General features: G+C 31.1%; 1 protein-coding gene and 1 long non-coding RNA gene across 2 annotated transcripts; one reads left to right on the top strand and one right to left on the bottom strand.

Moving 5' to 3' along the window:
- Positions 1-1,162: 1,162 nt before the first annotated feature.
- Positions 1,163-21,823, bottom strand: LOC107365305 (small conductance calcium-activated potassium channel protein). The gene is made up of 9 exons (XM_015932790.3): positions 20,973-21,823; positions 9,554-9,649; positions 9,073-9,494; positions 4,176-4,311; positions 3,976-4,086; positions 3,784-3,911; positions 3,610-3,679; positions 2,767-2,998; positions 1,163-2,331 (listed from the first exon to the last, which is right to left on the bottom strand). The coding sequence occupies exons 1-9, from the start codon at positions 21,420-21,422 to the stop codon at positions 2,108-2,110; spliced, it is 1,869 nt and encodes a 622-aa protein (XP_015788276.2). The 5' UTR covers positions 21,423-21,823; the 3' UTR covers positions 1,163-2,107.
- Positions 4,311-5,671, top strand: LOC107365306 (uncharacterized). The gene is made up of 2 exons (XR_001569402.3): positions 4,311-4,574; positions 4,961-5,671. It is a non-coding gene; the product is annotated as an uncharacterized LOC107365306 (long non-coding RNA).
- Positions 21,824-23,712: the final 1,889 nt, after the last annotated feature.

Genomic DNA, 23,712 nt, shown 5'->3' with positions numbered 1-23,712 from the left:
ATGATATTTCAGACAAAATGACATTCAGCTGAATAATCAGCTTTTTCATAAAATTCATAATTGACTGAATTCTAGATTTTTCGCTCTATCGGTTACTTTTCGGTACATAGATACGCATGATATGTATCGCCGTTTATGAAAGTATAAAAAGTGTTTTAATATATTTTTTGTATTATATTATGGATTATCAGTATGTGATTATCATTAGCCATATTCAATTAAGAAGGGTTATTCGAAACCAATATCTGAGACAGCAAAGTCTTTATGGGAAACTAATAATTAAGAAAAAATTAAAGAATGTAACTTGTGAAAAAATTAGACGAAGAAAATGATTGGTGAGATTCAGTAGTCCCTCGATTTTTTGCAACTCTGAAAAAAGAGGATAGATTCACTTTTGGAGTTGAGGCTTTTCATTTTTCTATTGTCAATTTGATCTTTTTGAATTACTCTAATGTTTGTTTGATTAGCAAATTTTGACTGGTTATGTTAAAATAATTACGAGCTATTCCAACTCTTTTTGCCAAAAATCGAGTGACTTCTGAAAAATAAATCTGGTTCATTTTGTGCTGCCATCCAAGAGTGGCAGTTATAACTATTGTTGATTAGATGAAGGAATTAAAACATTACTTATTTCTTTAAACATCTCAGAGAATCATTTAAATTACTGAATCAAATATGTACATAAATAATCATGAATCATGATCAATAGCATTTTCCCACTAGTGGCTTAGCTATAGCTACTACCGGTACCCAGGCCTTAAAATAATGTGAAGATCACCATTAAATGGTTTTCTGTCTAATTGAAACTGAACTTGCCAGGAAGATTGAACCGATTGCACTTGAATTGTTTGGTTTAGGGGCAATCCGATCAACAAGAAATGTAGTTCAAAATTAGACTAAAAATGTTTGTAAAGATAAGATTAGATAAAATTTCAATAATTTGTGACGTCACTAATTTACAAAGATCCGATCAACCAATTTAACAACATTTAGGTCATGCGCCTGTCGTTAATTAAAAAATTTTTCATGGTGGACATTCTTCAGATTAAATTTTTGTGAAAATTAGATTAACTTCTTATCAGTTTTTAATCTAATTGAAATTTTTATTTCATTAATTGTTTTGATCGGATTGCCCCTTAATTTAAAGAAAGGGAGAATAAAATGGGAAAATTGATTAATATTTTAATTTTTGAATTATAATTGTTAATTTACATTTGTACACATTACGAATCAATGGACTTGCTTTAATTTGCCAATCAAAAGGGAAAATTTTTTAACATTTTTGATGAGCAATTTTTGTCCAAAAAGGTCAATTTTTACAGAGATCAATGGCAACGGAAAACATGAAAACGGCCTTTGATTAGCTTGATAAACTAAATAAAGTTGATTCTATTTGATGAGTTATCATGGAAATTAAATTGAAATTTATTTTTCTTGACTCAATCGTTTGTCAAATGTAAAGTAATTCCTAAGCCATTGCAATGAAGATTGCATTGAAAATCACAGTCTCAAGAAAAATGGAAAGGCAAAGATAATGATTACAGTAAAGCAATAATTGATTCATTAATTGATTTAATTTGTTTCTTCTGTTTCTAACCAAATTTGAAAAATAGTAATCATTTTAGCTTACGATATCCACAGGACGGTGATTAGTAATTACTGATTACTATTGTACAAATTAACTGTGATTTTATCTCAATACCTAATCGGGTTGAATTGGACTTTACTTTTGCTGACTTAACGGATCTACAAAGTTATAGTTTTGATCAAGACTGTTTAGTCACATTGATTGTAAGCATTAAGGTTAACGGTGAATTGCCTTTCCGTTGGCTGTTGCTAATTTTAATTTACAATTTACTTTGGCTTAAGGCCTTTGTCTTTGTGTGTGAATTTGAATTACGGCTTATTACATGTTAGTTAATTAGATGATAATGAGAGAGGAAAATGTTGACAGTAATGGCGTTGATGGCGGTGTAATTGGATTGAAGCAAATCGTTTTTAAAATCAACACTTTGTCTCTTCAATAACAAGGTTGACGCGGTTAGACTGGTTATATGAATGAACCCGTTCATTTTAGCTCCAATTAGTTTTGTCACTTTTATGGCTTTTATGTATCAAATGAACCAGCTTTTGGTGCTATTGGAGCCAATAATGAACGATTACTGGTTCCACCGGAGGTCAAGCTTCCTGAAGACCATGAAGATCGAGCACGAGAAGCAGCATCATTTGGATGAAGGTAATTGTGCCTTGATTGAGTCACACCGATTCCACTTGTCCCACCAGTGCCGACGGCACTGCATCTGCCCACTGTTTCTGATGGCTCTTGATTTACTGAAAAAATAAAACAAAACATAATTCATTCATTATTAAACGGAAACGTTAACCTTCAAAACTTGATCTCAAAGAAACGGTTCAAAAAATCATTTTCAATTTGAATCCTTTCTTTGTTTCATTCAAAATTGAACCATTTTAAAGTCGACTCTTAAAGCTTTACAAGAAATTGTAAAAACATGAAAATGAAAATTTTTAATTTTTTGAAAATTCAAAACTAATTGGTCAAGATAATGAAACTAGATATTTGGTTCAGTTATCATTTCCCTGAGAAAATTTCCTTTTCGTCTTTTCCATTAAAGTAAAATTTTGTTCTTTTCACTTTCATTGCAGGATGGTTTCACTTGAATTTCTGGTATCTTTGGATCAAACATTTTGGGTTTACATTTGGGTTTTGATTTATCTATCAATCCGCTGAAATGATTTGAAACTTACCTGCTGGCGACTCATTTTGATAACTATTAAGGCCTTGATGTGGTGGACAAAGTAACGTTTGTTGAATTAAAGGGATTAGTGTTTGCTCGATAACTCGACTTAAGGCCGCTGGAAGCGATTCCAATTGTTCTTGCAAATTTCCAATGCGCTCTTCAAGAATAATTACTCTCTCCTCCAAAACTTCTTGGCGTTTATTCATGTCAGAAACTATCTCAAGGACTGAAGATTGAGTCTAAACGAGATAAAAAATCATTGTTTTATTTACTTGACCAGTTTATTGTTTTATTATAGTTAATATCTTGTGAATGTTGATCTCATTTATGCTCTTTAAGTCAACCATCATTTAATTGTTGTCAATTTATTACAGATTTTATTCTTAATCATTTACACTAAAGAACTGTAAAACTAAAGATTTATCTTTCATTGATGTCACATAAGATTCAAGGCTCGCAAAAGGTCCATTAAATATTTAACTTTATATTTGCAGTTGAACATTTTACTGCCATTCCTAGTATGTTAAATATATTGATTAAACATAAAGAAACCTTTTATCCAGTTTAACAATCGTAAAATCTAAGGCCAGTATCATGTTATTGAGGTAAAAAAATCCTAAATACAATTTTAACATTCGTCTTTGCTCATTAAAATAATTTCCTGGTTAAATATTAATAGTTTTCAATTTAGCCACTAGATGTTAGCGTTTAACGTGGGTTTAACCCAAAGAGCAAAGTCAGTTATACTCTTTGTATTACTCTTTGCTCTAAACCCAATTTGTAGAGAAATGTTATTCTTTATTGACATTTGTTTATTTTGATTGCAGTTAATTATAGTTTTTTGTCTTACCGTAACCATATCAGTTATTGTCTTATCATTGTCCTTTAACTTTCTCTGGTCCATCTTACACTTTCTTAAGCTGCAATGAAAATGGAATAAATTGGTGAAATCTTTTTGGTAAAATCAGTTTCTCTTCATTAAACATGTGAAAGTGCTTGTTATGGTTGGCAAATACCTAATTACCTGTAAATTGCGAGGAGAAATTTACGTTGATGCGCCCGGATCTTGGAAGGATTTACTTTTTTAACCAGCTTTGTATGCTTATAAATTAACCAGGTTTCTCTCAATACATTGGCAGCTGAATTTTTCAACTGATACAGGTGATAATGTTTGGTTTAAGAAAAGCGAACCAAAGCTATTTACTCAACTACTTACCCTCTTGGTCAATTGGGTATCCATCATAAAATGATGGACATATTTCTCTGCTCGAGTCAGTTCAAGTTTCCTAGCAATCACAGCAACAACCAGAGCTGTACAACCAGCTCCCTATATCAATGAATCAAAATGGATATTAATGCTAGTGCTGTCCAAAGATTTCCAGTTGGGCTGTAAAATAATGGCCAATCGAGACTCACCATTAAACCAGTTGTTACAGCAATTCCTCTACCACAATATGTATTAGGAACGATATCACCATAACCAACAGATAAAAATGTAATAGCTGTTAACCACATGGTATTCAATAGATTGGCATGTTCTTTATCATGGTTCCTGAAAAAAAACAGAACATTATTTTAATGGCTCGAGGCTTCAACTACTCACAAAACCTGTGTTCATGCATAATCTCCAATCTCATAAATCTGCAATGTTTCATTTCTGGTTTTATTAACAAGTTATGCCGATGGTAATACTCTGATCTTTTGAGATATGATTGAAACAATCAATATTATCAACAATGGATGAAAGACGGAACACAAAAGTCAAATAATGACAGGAAAAGATAGGCAAAATCAACAAAGAATACATTTGTATATGTAATATCATTACGAGATATTCACTCCCGGTTGAATTCCATTTCCATTTAGCATATCTTTGACTTACTTTTTTTTGTCAACTTCATTTTCCTTTTCACAAAACTTCATTCCCTGCAAATAATACTCATCAAGCAACATTCTCCCTTTCCTCATCTTTTCCCTTCTCACCTAATCATTACCCAGTAACCAATTCTTGACAACTCAGCTAAGCATTATATCATCACATTTCCTTCAAGTATTTCCCTTTTAATTCCCAATTCATTGTGAGGTAACCATGCATGGCAAACAAAGAGACAGTAAATGGAGAAGAAAAGGAGAGAAGGAAAAAATTCAGAGCAAAAAAAAATTTGATTGAATAAACTGATTGTCTCTTCTTGTTTCAACAGATTCTCAGATTATAAAGGAGATGATAAAGCAATTGTAAGGAACAAGCGAGTCGAGTCAAAAACAGAAGTCTATTCATTCCAGACTAGAGCTGATAATAATATCAAACTGGTAGCAAATATTTCCAAACCTATCACTTATCAAAACTAATAACTTATCAAAGACGAGTGATATTTTAATTCCAATCAAACGGAAATTTTATGTTCATCAAAATTTTGATAAACTTGAAAAAGACAGTTTCTTTCAATCATCATCATTGGCACTTCAAGAAAATTGAAGACAATTGATAACCCAGTTCATCCAAGAAAATCCAGTTCATCCATCGCTACATAATTCCAAAGTGTTAAAATTCCAACTGAATTAACCCAAGTTTCGTAAAAGGTTCTGGATCAATATGAATCTCTCAATTATATGGATTTTCTGGTTTCGAGAACCAGAAATTTGATCTTTCAATATTTACATTTTGACTGATCTGTTTAAATGCTTTATCGCACAACCAATTTGTGCAACATTTAAAATTAACGCATTTTGATCCTTCCTTAATGGTTATCTAATGATGAACCAAAAATTGTCTGAGCTTCCATGTAATGACTCTCAGACCATTTGCCTTTCCTGAGTTTTCTTGTTTTTCCGCGAATCTGTTGATAATTGATAGACTTGATTAATTTGAATGTTGGAAACCTGAGAAGTAAAGCATTTTGTTTATTCTTGTATCATTTTCAGTGCTTCATTTCATGAACATTAATCATTTTCCTCTTCTCATTGTTGCTGTTTTTTCTTCTCCTCTCTGGTCTTCAGTTGATTAAGGTTACAATTGTGTTTACTTACATTGACGGTCATTTTACTCTTTATTATTATTAACTTGATAAGATAAATGTTGCATCAAATATGATGAGAAATAGTTGCTGGTTTGTAAACAGCCAAAAGGTTTACTTGCAATGAAACTTTTTTCTTATTTTCTTTTCCTTCACTTTTTTTCTTCTCAAGTTAAGCTTTTTTTGCTGCTCCAGCTTGATGAAAGATGAGCAAAACTGTATAAAACGTTGATAATGGTTTAACTGTTTTCACTCTTCTTCCTTCCCATCATCATGATCATCATTTTTACCCTTTAAATGTAACCGAGCAAAAGAACTGCTTCTCTAAAGGCTCGTCATTCACAGTTGACTCAACTTGAGTAACATCATCTTTTCCCGTTGAAATGTTGCATTCAGCTAACCAGATAAGAAGCGTCAAAACTTTAAACATGAAATGTAAATTTAGCTGAACACTGCGATTAACAGGAATTTTCACAATTAAGTGTTCCATTGAATGGTTAACTACTTGATAAAGTTGTAACTTTGACCAAAAAAAGATGAATCATGAAAGATGGAATCACGAGAAATGTTTGTAAAATGTAAAGAAAAAAAATTCTCTTCCTTTTACCATTCATCTGATATCGAGTTTCAATGATGGTGTGAAAATTCAATGTTGATTGGAACCATTAATATTTAGGGATAACTCATTTTCCAACTTATCGTTTCATCGTTTCCATTCAAGTCATTTTTTATTGAATCGCAAATGATTTGAGAAACTCTTTGAAAGGGAAAAATAATTTTGCAAAAATTGAACCCAAAAAGGTGCCAACAATAGTTTCCAAGGAAACATTGAAATTTCAATGGAAAAAGGCTCAATATCGAACTCGATTTAAATGTACAGTTGAACAATTGATTGGTGATTTATTATCTGAATTAGTTTCAGGAAAAGAGAAAGAAAGTTTCAACACTTTTCTTTTCATGGAAATAATTTGAAAATGTTTTTTTTTGTTCATCAAAAGTTGATAAATGAACTTTAAGCAGAACCAATCATTTCGGGAAAATTTGAAAATTTCACATTCTCTTTTCAATCGATTATTAATGCGAAAATGTGTATAAATATTGAAATATTGAACTTTTAATGAAAAGTAAACTTTCAATTTTGTTGTCATCAAACAATTTTGAAAGATTATCTTTAATAAACAAAAAACTATCAATTCTGCTTAACTGGGAGTTAATTTTATCGTAAAAAATAAGTGACTTTTTTTTGAAGTAAAACATTGAATTGACTTTTTTCCTTATTGATTTTACTCGATACATTAATCAATTTAATTAAACTGATGATAAATGGTTGAAACAGAGTCGAGTTAATTAATCAATCAATCAAAGTCAAACATTGATGGATTGCGAATCGAACAAGTCGATTGGTCCAACATGAAGAAAACAATTTTTTTCCATTCCACATTTACTTGAAACAATCAAAGTTAATTGCTCTTTAATTATATACTCTTGAGATGTTCCTTTACAAATATCAAGTCAACATTTTGACGGTTAAAACAAAAAAACCTGAAAACTATTTACTATCAAAATCGCAACGAATAACTGAAGACCAATGGCAGTTTTAAAATGAACTTTTGATTGATTTGCAAGAATAAATTATAAATTATTAGTTATCTCAAGTAGAACGATCAACTCAAGAATCGAAAGCCTTTTGGACAAAAAATTGAAAAAGATTATGTTCCATGAAATTGAATGAACTTCATCATACTTGTGAAAAGACTAAACTTGCAAGGGAATATTGAGCAAAATTCAAATTTTGAGGATCAAGTTTTCGATAAATTTATCGAATTTTCACTTCGACTTTTCAACAAAACGTTATCGTTCCTTGCGAAAAAGACTTAGAACGAACCTAAACTGTCGGTCATTTCGAGTCCAAAGTAAATTCAAAGTTAAGAATAAATGAAACCATTAAAAAACGATTTTTTGTTTTATTCGTTTGATGTGATTAAGGGTTTCAATTTGCTCATTGAAGTTGGTTGCTGTTGATCAATATGCTAATGTCTAATACTTGAAGAGATGTTTCATTAATCAAAATTTTCCATCAAATGCTGAACGAAAAAAAATTACTTTAGAAGTTCAGAAATTAATTGATAGCTTTTTTGATTTGCAATTTTTTGGTTATTAATAATCTTAATCGAATACTTAAAGTTGAAAAATTGACTAAAACAATTTTTCACTCCAAGCTGTTGGGTTAACTGTTTTTTCATCTTAATCATGATAACTTGATGCAGAGTTTAATGAAAGTGACATTATTAAGTGGATCCACATTTCTGGGTTGATTGAAGATTAGTTTTGAACTTGTTGAACGATTTAATGAATTTATTCAATTTTGACACTTATATTACAATAAGCATTTCAATTGCTTTAGTAAAATCGAAATTTATCAACACTAACTAAACTTGTCTTGTTTCAAATTTTTCTTGGAAAAAGTTCAAGTATCTAAAAACAATAGTTTCATTCGAAACAACTTGATGAAACAAGATAATTTCCTGAAAGAAAATTGAAAAATTTCTTAAAAGATGTTCTTCGAATTGCAAATTTCCTGAAATCAGACTGAACTTTAACAAAGATATTCAAGTAACACTCAACTTTGCAAACTTAATTTCAAAGTTTTTTCTTCATTCAATTAATTTAAAATTCTCTGCAAAACTCGATTCTAGACTTGCAAGGTTCAAGATTATTTTCTGCGAAATTTTCTCTGATTGATGACTGAAACCAGTAATCTAACGAAAAATATTAAACTAGAAATATGAACATGAAATTCAAATATTTCTATAATGAAGAAATTCAAACATCTTGAAGAATGAAAAACAGAATCTCTCCAGTTTTGCCAACTTGAAATCTGCAAGTTTTGAGATGAATTAAGATTTTCTGAAAATCTTAGTTTCAAGATTGAGTAACTTCGAGTATTTGACAAAGATTTTCAAACAGACTTAATTGATCTGAGAAAACTAAACTTCGCCGAGTGTTTAGAATTGAAATTTGCTGCATTAATGTTTAGTATTAGAATTGAGTAGTAAACCCAGAAATACAAAGAGCAATAATTTATCGTCATTTATAGCAGTTAATTCAGTGATTAATTTTTCAGAATGCAATGTCCATAACAAGCATTTCCTTCAGAATTTTATTCTCATGGTGTTATGAACACTTTACTAGTTTTGACACATTTTTCTTCGAATAAACTTGCCATAAATAACACATATTTAATTGTAATCTGAACGTGAATCACATAGATATTGATATTGAGACAAAACTTTTTTTACCTTTCACAGAGTCGCATGGTCCAACTACCAATGATCCAAAGGGAAACCATGAACACCATGAGAACAGTTCCTGGACAAATGGTCATTAGAGTTTTGAGGACAAATCGAGTGTTGAAGTTGATTCTTTGAAGTGCACAGATGGACCTTGAAGATGCATCGGTAAACAGTTTACTGTGAAGAAGCATAACTCGACAGATTAGGTAAAGACGGAGAAACATGGGAAGAGATAGTATAACGTCCAAAGGAACTTGAACTGTGAGCGATTGACGATTTTGATTGGAAAGTTTAGTTCGCCAGGCAAAGAAGTATTCCCCTGGAATCGGGTGAACAGCGCATATAAGCAGTTCAACCATTATGCTAGCTAATCGTTGCCAAGTCATTGCGATTCGCCAATCATCAGCACAATTGTCTATCATGAACAACTGATAAAAGAAAAGAAAAATTTCTAAGTTTCATTGAAACGCATTTAACCAATTCTTACCTGCACTTCTAGCGCATGATAGGTGACAATGAATCCCAAAAGCATTAAGGTTGAAACGGTGATGAGAGTCTTTAAGGCCGTTGAAAAAATGGAAGCCTTTGGAAGAGAAAAGAAAAAGGTTAACTCATGACAAGAATTCGTGGACAAGTTCAATTGAAGTGCAAATGAATGATGAAAATGTAAAGAATTTTTCTTTTTCGATGAGCGAAATTCAATAATCCAAATTGAAATTGAAACGCTATCTCAACTATTTGGAACAATTGTTTGAAATTCATTTTCCATTTGAAATGAAATTTGTTTTCCATTCAATAATTGAATAATGAAAGGCAAACATTGACTATCGACTTGAAGTTGAATTTGAATTTGTATCATCATGAGATGATTGTTGGTGAAATTGTGACACTTTTTAGGTGAAAATGTTTCAATGGTGAGAAATATTTTGTCACATGTTGAGAAACTGAAAGTTGAAACATCAAAGAATGACAAATGAGAAAAGAATCTCGAGAAAAAAGAATTGATTTCTTTTCGTTTTTCGTGTTTTCTATTTTTTGCTTTCTGTTCACATTTGGTTAAATGTTGCTTTCATCATTTATCCTGTTGAGGTATTTTCATGTTAAAAGGTGTTTTTTTTCTCAGTTTGTGGTTACTTTCAACGTTAACATGTAACACCAAAACATGGACATCAATCATGTTGATAAACATGATGCAGACGAAAGGGTTTCAAATGGATGAAATGATATGATAAGATTAACTAATGTTCAACTGCAAAGGGAAATAAACTGTTTAATCTTTCCACCATTTACTGTCATTGAGCTTTTCAAAGATAAAGATGTTGATGATAATCAGGAATAAACAAGAAAAATGTGGATCTTGAGTCATTCCAATTCTGACTTGTTTCTTTTTCTTCTTGTATTGCGTTCAATCACATTTGTAACTTTCAACAAAATGTTTCGCCTTTTTAACCTTTTCTGTCCTTTAATTATCATTAATAAGAAAAATAATCTTTTATTTCGTTTGACTTTCTATCCTTCAGATTCATCTCAGGTCATTCTGATCATGTCTAAAGTTTACTGTTCAATGTGATTCAATAGATAGAGAACTTTATAAAATTCTGTTTTTAATTTTGTATGAGATTACTGTTTTTGATTATTATCTTTGAAAAATTCAAGTTCAGTTTTGCATTTTCAATATTATTCAAATACCGCTCTAATCTTAAAATTACATTTCTTTTTGATTCTTGGTTATCGAGATACTCATGCTAGACTTTAATTGTTGTCTACCAGCATCAGCATAAACAATTGCAGAACATACAGAATTAGCACAATTTTGTTCTGAAGTGTCAGAGGTCAAGTAATGTATCTTGAAACTCGTAACTTGAGTTTTTCAATGTGCAACAACACCAGTTGTTGTTGTGCTATGATGGCTATTAAAATTGAAATCAGAATATTTCTGTACATTTCTTTTAAGCGGCAGAAAACACTAAATGGTAAATAAAAAAATGAATAACACATTTTGTTATTATAATCTTTCGATCAATGATTTACGTCAAATGTATGTTTAAGTGCTTTTCTGGTTTCCCCAAGATGTGAAAATTTTTAGTCTCAACTCGTCACTGGTCAACAATAATTGATCTTTCATGAAAATATTAGATTGCATGACATCGAGTCAGTGAATAACTTTATTCACTTTTCACCAGATTAAAGCTAAAAAAGTCTGTGCAAACATGGTAAATGAATTTGATCAGTCACCGGTAAGAAGACTGAAAATGACTTGGAAAAAAGTAAATGTCAGAAAAGTTAACGATTTTTCGAGTTTACCAGCAAAATCACTAAGCATTTAGTTGATGAGCAAAGGCAGTTTTTTGTAACATTATTCAGAATGTAAGGAATTAAAGGTTTAAACATGATGTTTCACCATAATATACTTTGCATATCTTTCCACTGGTTATCAGTTTAACCAGTTAATTCACTTTTTATCGTTGTTGTTACATCCATTGTCACAAAGGTGAAACAGAAAGAGAGCAAAAAAATGATTCTCTTGCAACAATATTTTATCATTTTTAGTGCTTTCTGTTGTTCCAACAAGAATCATTCATGTTAAATATTCATGAGGTTGACTATCGAGCTTCAATAATGATGATTGAAACTGCATTATTGAAAATAAAGGGAATCGTCTGATAGTATTTAGCTTTTATTGGCAGACGATGAAGGAAACAATTTGATTCCTTATATTGCAAAATGTTCAATTCTTTTTATATTCTTGGGTCAATCAAATGTCAAAGTGATTTTCATCACTATTTGTAACTTATCCCATGATAATGATGGTTTGAACGAAATGTGATTTTGTGTCGAACAGAGAAAACGATACAAATTTCAGGATAAAAATGATAATGACATTTACAAGGATCATCACCATCATTGTAATCATTGTTGTTGTGGTTGTAAAACATTTGATGCAAAAGATTGAGTAAATGTAACTTTATTTTTTTGTGGCGTGTATCTTTCATCATGAACAGAATGAAAAGCTAAACATGATTGAATGTGAACACACAATCAGATGAATATGAAATAAATATGCATTTCACCAGAAAAAAGAGGAAATTGTATTCTATCAAATTGAATTCTAATGTGGCTAAACATTTATCGTGAGACTGAGAGTGAACTTTTCGTAAAATAGTTGACATTCATTGCAATAAACACAAATCAAATAAGTAAAACTTGGTTGAAGTTATTCATAAACAAAATAGGCGAGAAAATTTTAAAAATGTCTTTCCATTGATGCTTTTACACAAGTATCAAGTGACCACAAAAGTTTGCGCAAAATCTTGCCTTTCAACATTCATTATTCAATGACGATTAATCTTGATATTGACTAGCTGGTATTAAACTGCTGTTTCAACTTGCGAGCATTGAAGTGGATGTTGTACCACAAAACCCAATTTTTGAACACAAATTGCTGGTTAGCTAGCGAATTATTACCTTAAATAACTTTTTGATCAACTTTTTCAAATCAATTAATTGCAGCAAACTTTTCATCGAAATCATTTGATTCTTAATGACTGATAATATTTGAAAACTTAAAACTCCCTGATTCTCTTTATTCAGGAAAACGATATTCTCAATGAAAGAATTGCAATCAATTTTATTACCATTTGTAAAGTTGAGGTAATCAATGGAGTGTTGTTTTTCATCGAAAGAATGAGTTTTTATAATCAACTTGGAATTGCTTTAAAATGGTTCAATCGATTAACCATTAAGACGATTCACATACAAACTCAAGTATTCATTATTAACCCTTATTTACTTTTCAGATTGTAAATGAACAAATAATCGACTCAGACTTTCTTCTAAATTAGTCGACATTTTAACCCTTTCTATTGTGACCCAATTCAGCTTGACCCAATCAATGGAACAATATCACATGATATTAATCAAACAAACGACTGTGATTAAAGCAATCGATAAACCTTTCAACTCGAAGTCAATCACTTCATTAAAATCTTTATTGAGTCGAGCTTTGTTCAGATTAATATTCATCTTTTTTTTGTTAAACAAAAGTCGAAATGCAAAGTCCATGGAAGCTTTCATTAAGTGTTGAATCAATAATCTAAATCTATAGTTAATTATGAAGTTAATGAAATTGCATGATCATAATCAGTTTAGATGGTTCAACCTGCAAATCCAATGAGCGGTAATTGACCAATTAGTGCATTATCATGTAAACTAAACTTGATTAACAGCCATTTAGTTGACTTTCCAACATTCATTATTAATCGATGAGAAAAGAGCAAAATTCAGTGTTCATTGTTCAAAGAATGTGTTCAACTGTGCAAGATGAAAATAAATGTTCATCCATGATGACAGTATCAACATTAATTCATCAACAGAATATTTCGTTTCACTCAGTTTCTCTGCAAATGTAAATATTATTGTCATCATTTACAATGTATAATATTACAATTCAATTTGTGATTCAGCATTTCACTTTTAATAAAATTGTGAACATTCAATGATTACATCAGATAATGTCAAGTTTCATTGCAAGTTAATGTTCACCAAATCTGATTATTCAGTTGAAAGGATGACTTGGATGGAAGAAGAGTTTTGTTTGCAGAAAAAGTCAATGTTACTTGGAATTTTGAATGCAAAATATTGCACCATTTTCAATGTTGACGAATCAGCTTTGACTTGAACATTTTCATGTTTACAATTAGTCTGAGGATGAAGATTAAGGATAATTGAAGGAAAGTAATTTAGTCACAATTTGACCAGAGAATGTTGATGATTTTTCATGATTTGTTGCTTGATAAGTGACGATAATTCAACAGTCACTTTCGTGACTCAATCAAGTGGACAAAGTGAGAGAACGGAAATGTTGATGGAAAGTTGATTTACTTTTTTCTACAAGTTAAGTATATTCTTATAATGTTGACCAAAATTGGTCACTTTTTTATTTTGTCGAGTCAATTTATTTGCATTTCCACTTCATTTAGTTGATCAATAATTTGACATGTAATTTATTTTAGCCAAATATGCTCTATTGGACTTGTTTGATAAGACGAAATGTTCATTTCTTTTTCTGATTTATTTTTTTCGCTCCTTAAAAGCTCATCAACAGGAATGTAAAATGTCGCTTTAATTATTCGGAGATTTCGAATACTCTGAAGGTGAAAAAGAAGCAATAATTGCAGTTATTCAAGCGATTCAGCTTTTTCAGAGAAAAATTTTAAGAGCAGAAATATGCTTCTAAAGTTTCAATTTTCATTAATGACATCATGACATATTTAATATAGCACTCACAATAGCACTTGTCAGATCAATAGCCGAGATATTTTGAATCTTGCTTAATGATCATTAGTTTAAACATTTTAGTGGTTTCCACTTTGCGACTCATCGAAAACTAACTAAATGTGTTTTCGAAAAGGTTATACAATAAAATTGAATTGACCATAAAAGGTTTGCAGAAATCTTGGAACAATAACCAGAAAAGTTAGGTTGGTTGAGCTAAAATTAACTTGAAAATTCTGATTGAAGTGACCCTTAGATCTTCAGTCGAATGTGTTGATTTCAATTAAAGCGATGACGGTAACCAGAATTGATAATTAGCTAATTATTGTTCATTAAGGTGCAAACATCTTTCATCCGAGGAAAGCTACTGTAATATCAAAATGAAATTTTGATGAAGTGCCAATCAGAAGATGATTCGAATAGCAAAGTCAAATTGTCTAATAGCGGAATGGAAACAATGCAATGAATTTGTTCATGTATTCATCGAGTTAGTTGCATCAGATGAAACTATGAGTAGACAAAATGAGAGTGCAAAGTAGCCATGAGATCAGCCAACAATCTAGGAATTGTGAATCTTAACGAGGTGAATAAAAAGCTTCACTTCAGAATTGACTGAATATATCAATAAATTGGTTGCCTAGAAAGGGATTCAATCAAAGGAGCAATTTAATAATGGATAACTTCCCTTCTCATTAATAGTAGCAAGTAAAAGAGCAGCGGACAAATCATGGATTCTCCGCCTTTTTCACCTTGCTTCAATCAAGAATCGGTTTAATCAACTTAAGCATTGAGTAAAGAGGTTAAGATCAAAAACAAAGACAAATTTCGAAGCAGAACTTCACAAATGAATCTTGGTCATTTACCAAGATGAACCAAACACATTAACAGCTATAAGAAGGAAACTCATCTTCGCATTCAGTTAATGCTAACTATTTGTATTGAACTTGCATTCGATGTGTAAACTCACTCTCTTACCACCGATCGATTGACACCGAAATCGTGAAATCCATAAGCACAGTAAACACAAGAATATGTAGTTTCAAGTTCGAACTCAATTATATCTCAATTTTTCCTAATCATAGTGCATCGACCTAAACATAACGAACACAAGTATTTGAACAAAAGTATTAATAAAATAGCAAAATATCATTGGGTTCACACCTAATTCAGCCAAATCATTATATGCTTATTGCATGAGAAGACAAGTGACATAAACAGTGTCAAGAAACCTACAATTTTTGAGAAGAAAAAGTTAAATGTAAAGTCTTCGTCTGTCGAGTGAATGTTTTATGGTTCCATGATTATTTAAAGAAACATTATAATTCCAAACAGCATCACAAGTTTCTAGAAGAATAGTTTAAACATCGAATGATGACGAGAAAACGAAAAGTTGAACAAAAAGACGAATTCATTTTTCCACCGAAACCCAAAGAAATGTTTCCATTTTGAAGGCAAAAAAGCAAAAGGAAACTTAAATGTTCACTCGTTTTCTCAGCTTTCCTGCTCTAATCATTTAACCATTTAAACGATTTGAGACAAAAAATAAAAATTGAACCTTTAATGACAACAATTTAATAACAATTCAAATTGAAGTTCAATTTTTTCCTCCAATTTCCTCACAAAACTTAATGAGACAAATGTTTGACGCCATTCAATGTTTCAAAAGCAAAGTTTATAAGCAAAGTTATCTAATAATTGGATATAAAAAAGTTAATTATTGTGACAATTGTTTCTGCTTCTCTTGAGTTTTCACTCATTTCCATGCAATGATAATGTTCACTCTTCTAATTATCTTAATTAATAAACTTTTTTCTCTTTTTTCCGTATTCTTTCATCTGTCTCTGCTGTCACCAAGAATTAACAAGGAAACATTTTAACCCAAAAATTCATCATAAAGCGAAACTCTTTTCATGAGCAAAATCTTTTAACCCCTCAACGAATCTCATGAATTTGCAAGACTATTTCCATTTCAATATTCACCTCTTAAATTGAACCATTTTACAGTCATTATTGCTGAGAATTGCTGATAAAAAATTTGCAAACTTTTCATTTATTTGTTCAATGCAAATACAATTATCATGAAACTCTAGTCGAACCGATCACAATCCTTTTCTTGGTTTCACTTTTGCTTTTTTTCTGGAATCAATTTTTGTTCTCCTTCTTGTTTCCAAGTTCATTTTACCATTTCATGATTTCATTCACATGAGAATTTGTTTTATCAAGAAAATGGGCACAAAAATAGAAAATTATTTTCTCCCTTATCGTAAGTAACGAACTGTTCATGTTAACATGGAAAACGATGGTTATTCCAATCATTACTTTCTGTTATCAATTGATCAATACAGGGAATGAAAGATGAATGATGGTTAAACAGGGAAGAGAGAAAAGTTGAGAATTATTTTCTCCTTTCATTGATTAGTTTGTATCGTTAAAAGTTTTTACCTTTTGATGTTTTCATTCGAGATTCAAAGCGAATCGAACACACGAACAAACTCAAAAGCATTACTCATGTGTATTTAATTTTCTCGTCTCTTTACTTGCTCTTAATCTTGTTTTCATTTTACGCATTTCCGTTGAATGAGCCATGAAAACAAAAGCGTCTATCAATCGACAAGAGAAAAGTTCATTTCTCAAATATCAGATTCTATTGCAAAATAATGGATAATAGAATATCGGAAATTCGTTCATCTAAAGTATCATGATTATTGACATCAAAATTCTTTTGTTGATTAAAGAATTCATTATTCCATAGACATGAATATTGACGATTTCATGGAAAGGTTTGATTTTAAAGTTCGAAGCAAAAATTTGGTTTCGTCTGAAAACTTTTCAAGTTTACTGCTTTTGGTTGGTCGTTTCAGTAAAACTAATTTTTATGATGATTCGAGTTGAAATTCTAGTCATAAAATATTCTGAAGATTGGATGCTGATTTTCGATGAAAATTGACGTTTTTCCAAATCATAATCTGTAAAGTTCTGCTATAAAAGTCACCAGATTTACTTTGATTCATGGAAGCGTTTAAAATGATAAAGAAGCTTTATTTTTTGTCATTTCTCAGGCAGATTTGAGTTTTGTAACCTTGAGCAAAGATTCAGCAGAGTTAAGTTCTTAACGCACAAAAACATGAAACATTTGCTATCATTTAGATTCTTGGAATGCAGGATTATTACAGTTTATTTACAGATACTTTAACCTCTGGCTTTTTGGTTTCATCAATTTAATCGTTAACAAGCATTGCTTATTGTGTTTTCAGATGATTACTATCATGCATTTATAGTCAACTTAATGCTTATCCGATAATAATGAAGGGTTAATTCAATAAATGAAATTCTTGATATAAGAATATCTCATGTTAGTTCTTAATCGAGCAACCTAATACCTTAGCAACCAAAGAAAGTAAAGACTCGAGACTCGATTTCGACTGTTTTTCATATCATTCTATCTTTTGAGTCAAGATCATTCCACTTCTTGACCTCTCATTTGACATTCATTTGATGAAATCGCAATTTCTTTCTCATTGAATATTTTAGCTTGATTAATCCAGTCTAAAGTGACGATCATCTGGCCAATGAATGAAATTGTTGAATGTTGAGGTTGAAAGATTCATTGCTTTTGTTTTTCAAGTAATTCAAGTTTAATTAAAAAATGGATTAACTGATTAGGACTAGACTCGAACAAATGGTTGCAATATTGGCCATGATTGACTGCAACTGAATCTTGTGAATATTTTCGTTTAGAATTTGAATGTTTGAAAAAGAAATGGAAAGTTGCATGTAATCTGAGAGTTTTTCATTTCGAACTTATAATTCTGTTATACTTTGTATTGAAATTTCACCATCACATATAATGAGGTGAGAAGTGAAAAAGAAGAGAAAAATATCAAAGTTGTTTGCCATGAGAAGAAGAAGAAGTGTGACCTTTGGATTACTGGAAAAGGGCATTGATGAGCCTTGGTTCATCTCAAGTTTCATGATTTATGAAATTCTGTTTGCGTTGTTAAAAGTCACTCTTTTCGAGTTTTTTTTCACTTGTAATTTTTATTCTTCCACTTTTATGAAAACAGCCTTCTTCCATGACAGTAAAGACCATGTACATAAAAGGAGCAAAGTGACCGAAGTGACAAAAGATGAGCAAAAAATGGAAAAGAAAATGAAAAAGGGGAACAAAAAGTTCTTTACTCATATTTCAACTTCAGCCTCATTATTTCATTTTCCTGATCGTTTAAAGTCGATGAAAATTTGCTCAAAATTTCAATCAATTTCAAATCATCACATTTGACCCTTGCAATTCATGCAACTTCAACTTTTGCATGATGAATTAGGAACGAAATTCTGAAACAACTTAACCATTTTACTTGAAATAAAAGACATAAACAAATGGTTCCGGAATGAAGAGAAAAAAAAGTTGAAAGGAAACACTGAATATCCAGGCAAAAAGAGAAACTCAGTCAACATTGAAATGATTAAAATGCATTGAATATCAAAGTGATTTTACGAGAAAATTTTTTTCTCTTTTCAAGTTCCAACGAAAAACTCATTTCAACTTTTTTTCGAACAAAATTTCAAATTGAATTTCGATTGGCTAATCGATTCTGGATTTTGTTTCAATATTCTCAACTTGCTTCTGACTTCTGGCCACTTCTTTTGGTTAAACAATTTACTCGGACAATCGAATCAAAAGTTTCATTCTTTTAATCACATTCATCAATAGCCATGGTTTACACTTGTAAAGATTTTTCTCACTTTTCTTGTTCAATTCCATGTTCTGTAAGTCATCGCTTCAGTGAATACTTATAGAATTCAAATTCCTTTGAAAATTATTCAAAAGTAAAATTTTGTTTCCATGAAAAAGGTTTAAATGTGAATCTTTGCACTTGTAAACATCTTCATGGATTGGGATCGGTAATTACTGAATAAATAACTTTGTCTTGAAAAATATTGTTGGATAAAGTGTGATGGCACATTACGATGCATTAATTGCGAACAAAAGAAACTTAAAGTTTGTTTGTACTAAAGACTAGGTAATCTCAATGGGAACATAATATTAATAAAAGCACGCAATAATGAATAACTTTCAGTTTCTTTATGAGCAAAAGTAATCGATAAACAGTCGATACAAAAGGTAAGGCAACTTTTCATTCAATGACTTTTATTCTTATCCAGACATTAGAATTAATATGTTGCCAATAAAATAATCATTTTTGCACGAATATTTAATTTCTTTAATCTCGAGTGCAAACTTGATTCCATTGTTTGCTCATTTTAATGATTAAACGATTCAATTTCAATGTTGAAACAGACCTTGAAATATATCGAAAACAAATGACAAAGTTTATTGAGTTGACAGAATGTTGCTTCGAAAATGCTTCTGATGTAAAACTCGATTATCAAAGTATAATACTTTTTTTTCAACTCAACAACGAAAACAGAAAATTTTCGTCGCAACTTTTTTTCCATTTCTTGAATTTTTAAATTCCAACTTGGATTTAATCTGTTTCTCGATTGCAATGAATTTTGATGAAAGATGATGTTGTTTAACTGATTCTTGATTAGGAGTGAATTTGGAAAGTTTCCTGAACTGGAAGAGAAATGATTGGGAGGTGAAGAAAAGAATCGCAAGAATGACTGATAAACAAGAGGTAATGAAACGAGACCAGAAAAAAATAAAATTTAATCTCTAATTGTTGTTCCCTTTTATATTTAGACATTATTTTGTTGCCATTAGCAAATTTGTCTCTCCCAACAGTTTTGTTTTCAATGAATTTCAAATGGATTCTGTAGGATTTATCAGAATGTCTTGAGGAAGGTGAGAGACACAAAAAGCAAATCAGTGAAGATAAATAAATATCCAAGCCAAAGAGCACATTTGACTTTTAAAACGTTAATCTTGACGATCTTATTACCATTTCAATATGCTATGAATTCAAGTCTAAAAATAATCAATTCATGAAATAATGTTCTGTTGTGATTAGAAAGAGAAAAAAGAGAATTGAACAAAAAAATGAAATTCTGGATAAAGAGAGATGAAGGAAAAGTCGAAAACGAAAAAATCGTCTGCAAAAAATATTGACGATTCTCTTGAGGATATTTTGATTTCTTTCCTTAACATGATAATAATTTAACAAGTTTGGAATTAAAGTGACATTCGAAGGGAATCGAAGAAAAGAAAGTTTATTTTAATTTTGCAATTCCAATTGAATTGTCAGAAGCAAGTTGAACAACATATTGAATACACTTTTGGACAATAACTTTTGAAAGACAAGAGTTGAAGATGCTTTTAGAAACGGAAAGTGTTCAATGAAAATGACAATTTATCGATGATTTCTGAATCGATTTGAAACATTTTCTTCTTTCATCAGCTGATAATCAATTTCCAGTTTTGACAATGATTCTTCATTTAACAAAAAAAGGTTTGACATTTCAATTGAGCAACAAAGTTCTGTTTACATGACAAGGTTAAAGGAAAATACAAAAGAAAAGTTATTTCTTTGTTTGATGGACAGAAGAAGGAAAATTGTAATTTCACTATTTCTTTATTCATTGATGAAGCACCTTTTCAAGCTGAACATTGTAGCAACACTGGTTACCACAGATACCAATCACTGGTCAATCAATAATTAATCACAACTTACCTTGGAGTAAACAGAGGCAGAGGAAAGTTCATTTTCAATAACCATGATAATTATACCGAAAATCGCCATAACAAGAGCATAATCACTTATCCGTTTTCGCTTCTCAAAGAGAGCCTTTCGTCTGCCCAAACGGTAGCCAACATTGGGTCGATGGAAGCCGATCGGACCTCCACCACATGAGGTGCTTGTACCAGCACCCGGTGCTGTACCATTGACACTGACACTGACACCGAAGCTGGAAGGTAAACCGGTTGATGGGTTGGCAAGTCCATCGATTATACTGGCTCGTGATGGTTGACGAGGTTGCTGGTGATGGGCAAAGTGTTTCATAGTGGATGGAATGGAAAGGGTTGACGAAGTAATTGGCTTACGTAACTGACGGAAACCGCGAATTGCTCCGTTAATCCGAAGTGAACCGGTCGTGACTCCGGCAGTCTCGTAATCATCCATTCGATTAACTGGGAATGAGATAACATTATTATCAATTATTACTATTGTTGCACTTCAAGTATTAGTGATTATCTAATGGGAGACAGCGAAAGGTGCTTTAGGCGACTTTTAATTGAAAAACATTCTACTCATTTTGTTGGATAAATTCATTTAAATTCATTTTAAATGTTATTCTTCTAGTCAACTAATTGTTAAAAGTTAATCACAAAAATAAATTTTCATTTGCCTAATCATTGATAATTGGTGTAATTTCAATATTCAACTTTCTTTTTGAAAATCAAAAGAAAAGTTACTTTGCGAGAAAAAAACGAGAAGAAAAAATGTCGAGTTACATCAACATGTTCACATTGAAATTGCTTCTGAGGAAATTCAGAGCTTTTCTTCTTGTTCTATTTCATTTCATCAACTTTTCTTTTCTCTTCTAGTTTCATTTCAAAGCCAAAGAAAACAGTTTACCATGGAAAGTCCAAACAGTCATGAGCGTAAACATTGCAAGTCAAGATTCAAACGCCATCTGAATACAAGGAAATGAATGTTTATATTTTCATGGAACAACTGAGTTTCTAACCAACTCTGTCCTTTCATATTTAGATTACAATTTTCACTCAAAATCATAGAAATTCAAAAAATCAAAGGAAAAATTCGATGCTTTTATCGAAAACTGGTCGCTAACATCGCATTCAGATTATCAAGTTATCAAAAGTTCATGTCTCCGTATTTCTCTTGATTACATCTTATCCAGTCACTTGAAACTCCATGCAAAGTATATCTCAACCTCAACATTCAACAATTTCATTCATTGGCCAGATGATCGTCACTTTAGACTTGATTAATCAAGCTAAAATATTCAATGAGAAAGAAATTGCGATTTCATCAAATGAATGTCAAATGAGAGGTCAAGAAGTGGAATGATCTTGACACAAAAGATAGAATGATATGAAAAACAGTCGAAATCGAGTCTCGAGTCTTTACTTTCTTTGGTTGCTAAGGTATTAGGTTGCTCGATTAAGGACTAACATGAGATATTCTTATATCAAGAATTTCATTTATTGAATTAACCCTTCATTATTATCGGATAAGCATTAAGTTGACTATAAATGCATGATAGTAATCATCTGAAAACACAATAAGCAATGCTTGTTAACGATTAAATTGGTGAAACCAAAAAGCCAGAGGTTAAAGTATCTGTAAATAAACTATAACAAGATGGTCAACATCAAAAGTGTAGTGAAAATTCAAGTAAAAAGTGACGTGAATCCAAGTTCTTTTAATTCCATCTTTGAATCACCCTTTTGCATGGAGAGAATTTTAGCGAAAAAAGTTAAAAAGTCGCCGTCAGCACCAAGTATACCCACTCTACTGACAGCGAGTTCACCACCAGTCAAACCAATGACACCATCAAGTCCATCAATATCACCTGTTTATCAACATCACCATCCTTGTCTCAAGCCTTTTGCATTTACATCATTCTGTGAACCTCAAGCAATACAATTCACAAGCATGTCAATTAAGGAAACACAAAAGCAACCGTAAGCCGAGTTTACAACTCAACAGTTATTGGCACTGGAGAGAAAGGTTCAGTCTAAACAGTATTTACCAATATACCAGTATATGTACATATTGCGTATTCAAATGTACAACAATGTTAAGTGCCATTTTGTCTTTCTTTTAAATTTTTTTTCTTTTTTACTGTCTATTTTAGTCTCTTTATTATCTGCTTTTCCTGAGTCTCAGGGTTGGGTTCTAAAAATTTGTATATTTTTCCGGTGACATTTAGGCCATAATCTTTCATTTGCGATTAACAGAAAATTTATAGACTGTTTGAGTGCGGAGAAATTTTGACAGAAAAATACCAAAACAGTGTTAGTATACAGCATCGAAAGTAAAGTTAGAGCTGGTTACGTTATCTTTTGCACATTGCTTGGTAACCAAGCATATTTTAGTAGTCAATTTTTAGAGATAAATTAAGCACAATCAACATCAACCCGAAACTCATTGGTTAAGGCATTTAATCGTTGTTGATTGGGCTTAATTTATCTCAAAAAATTGAATATCAAAATGCTTGGTTACCAAACAATGTTCAAAAGATAACGTAACCAGCTCTAACTTTACTTTCGATGCTGTATAAGATAATATTTAACATTTTTAGGTTTCTCTTCAATCCGACAGTCTTTTCATTGTGACAAAAGCTAGTGACTCGATTTTTTCAATTGTTTTCAATTGACTGTGTTATCACAAGCAAAACGAAATGAAACAAGAAAAAATGGAAAGCAGATTGAGGATTAAAAAT

The sequence above is a fragment of the Tetranychus urticae genome, chromosome 3, assembly GCF_039701765.1.
Source record: "Tetranychus urticae isolate SD_2017Ah chromosome 3, NJAU_TeUrti_SD_1.0, whole genome shotgun sequence".
NCBI classification, from domain to species: domain Eukaryota; kingdom Metazoa; phylum Arthropoda; class Arachnida; order Trombidiformes; family Tetranychidae; genus Tetranychus; species Tetranychus urticae.
Note: the sequence above shows the minus strand (reverse complement) of the source record. Positions and strands in the feature narration are given on the sequence as shown.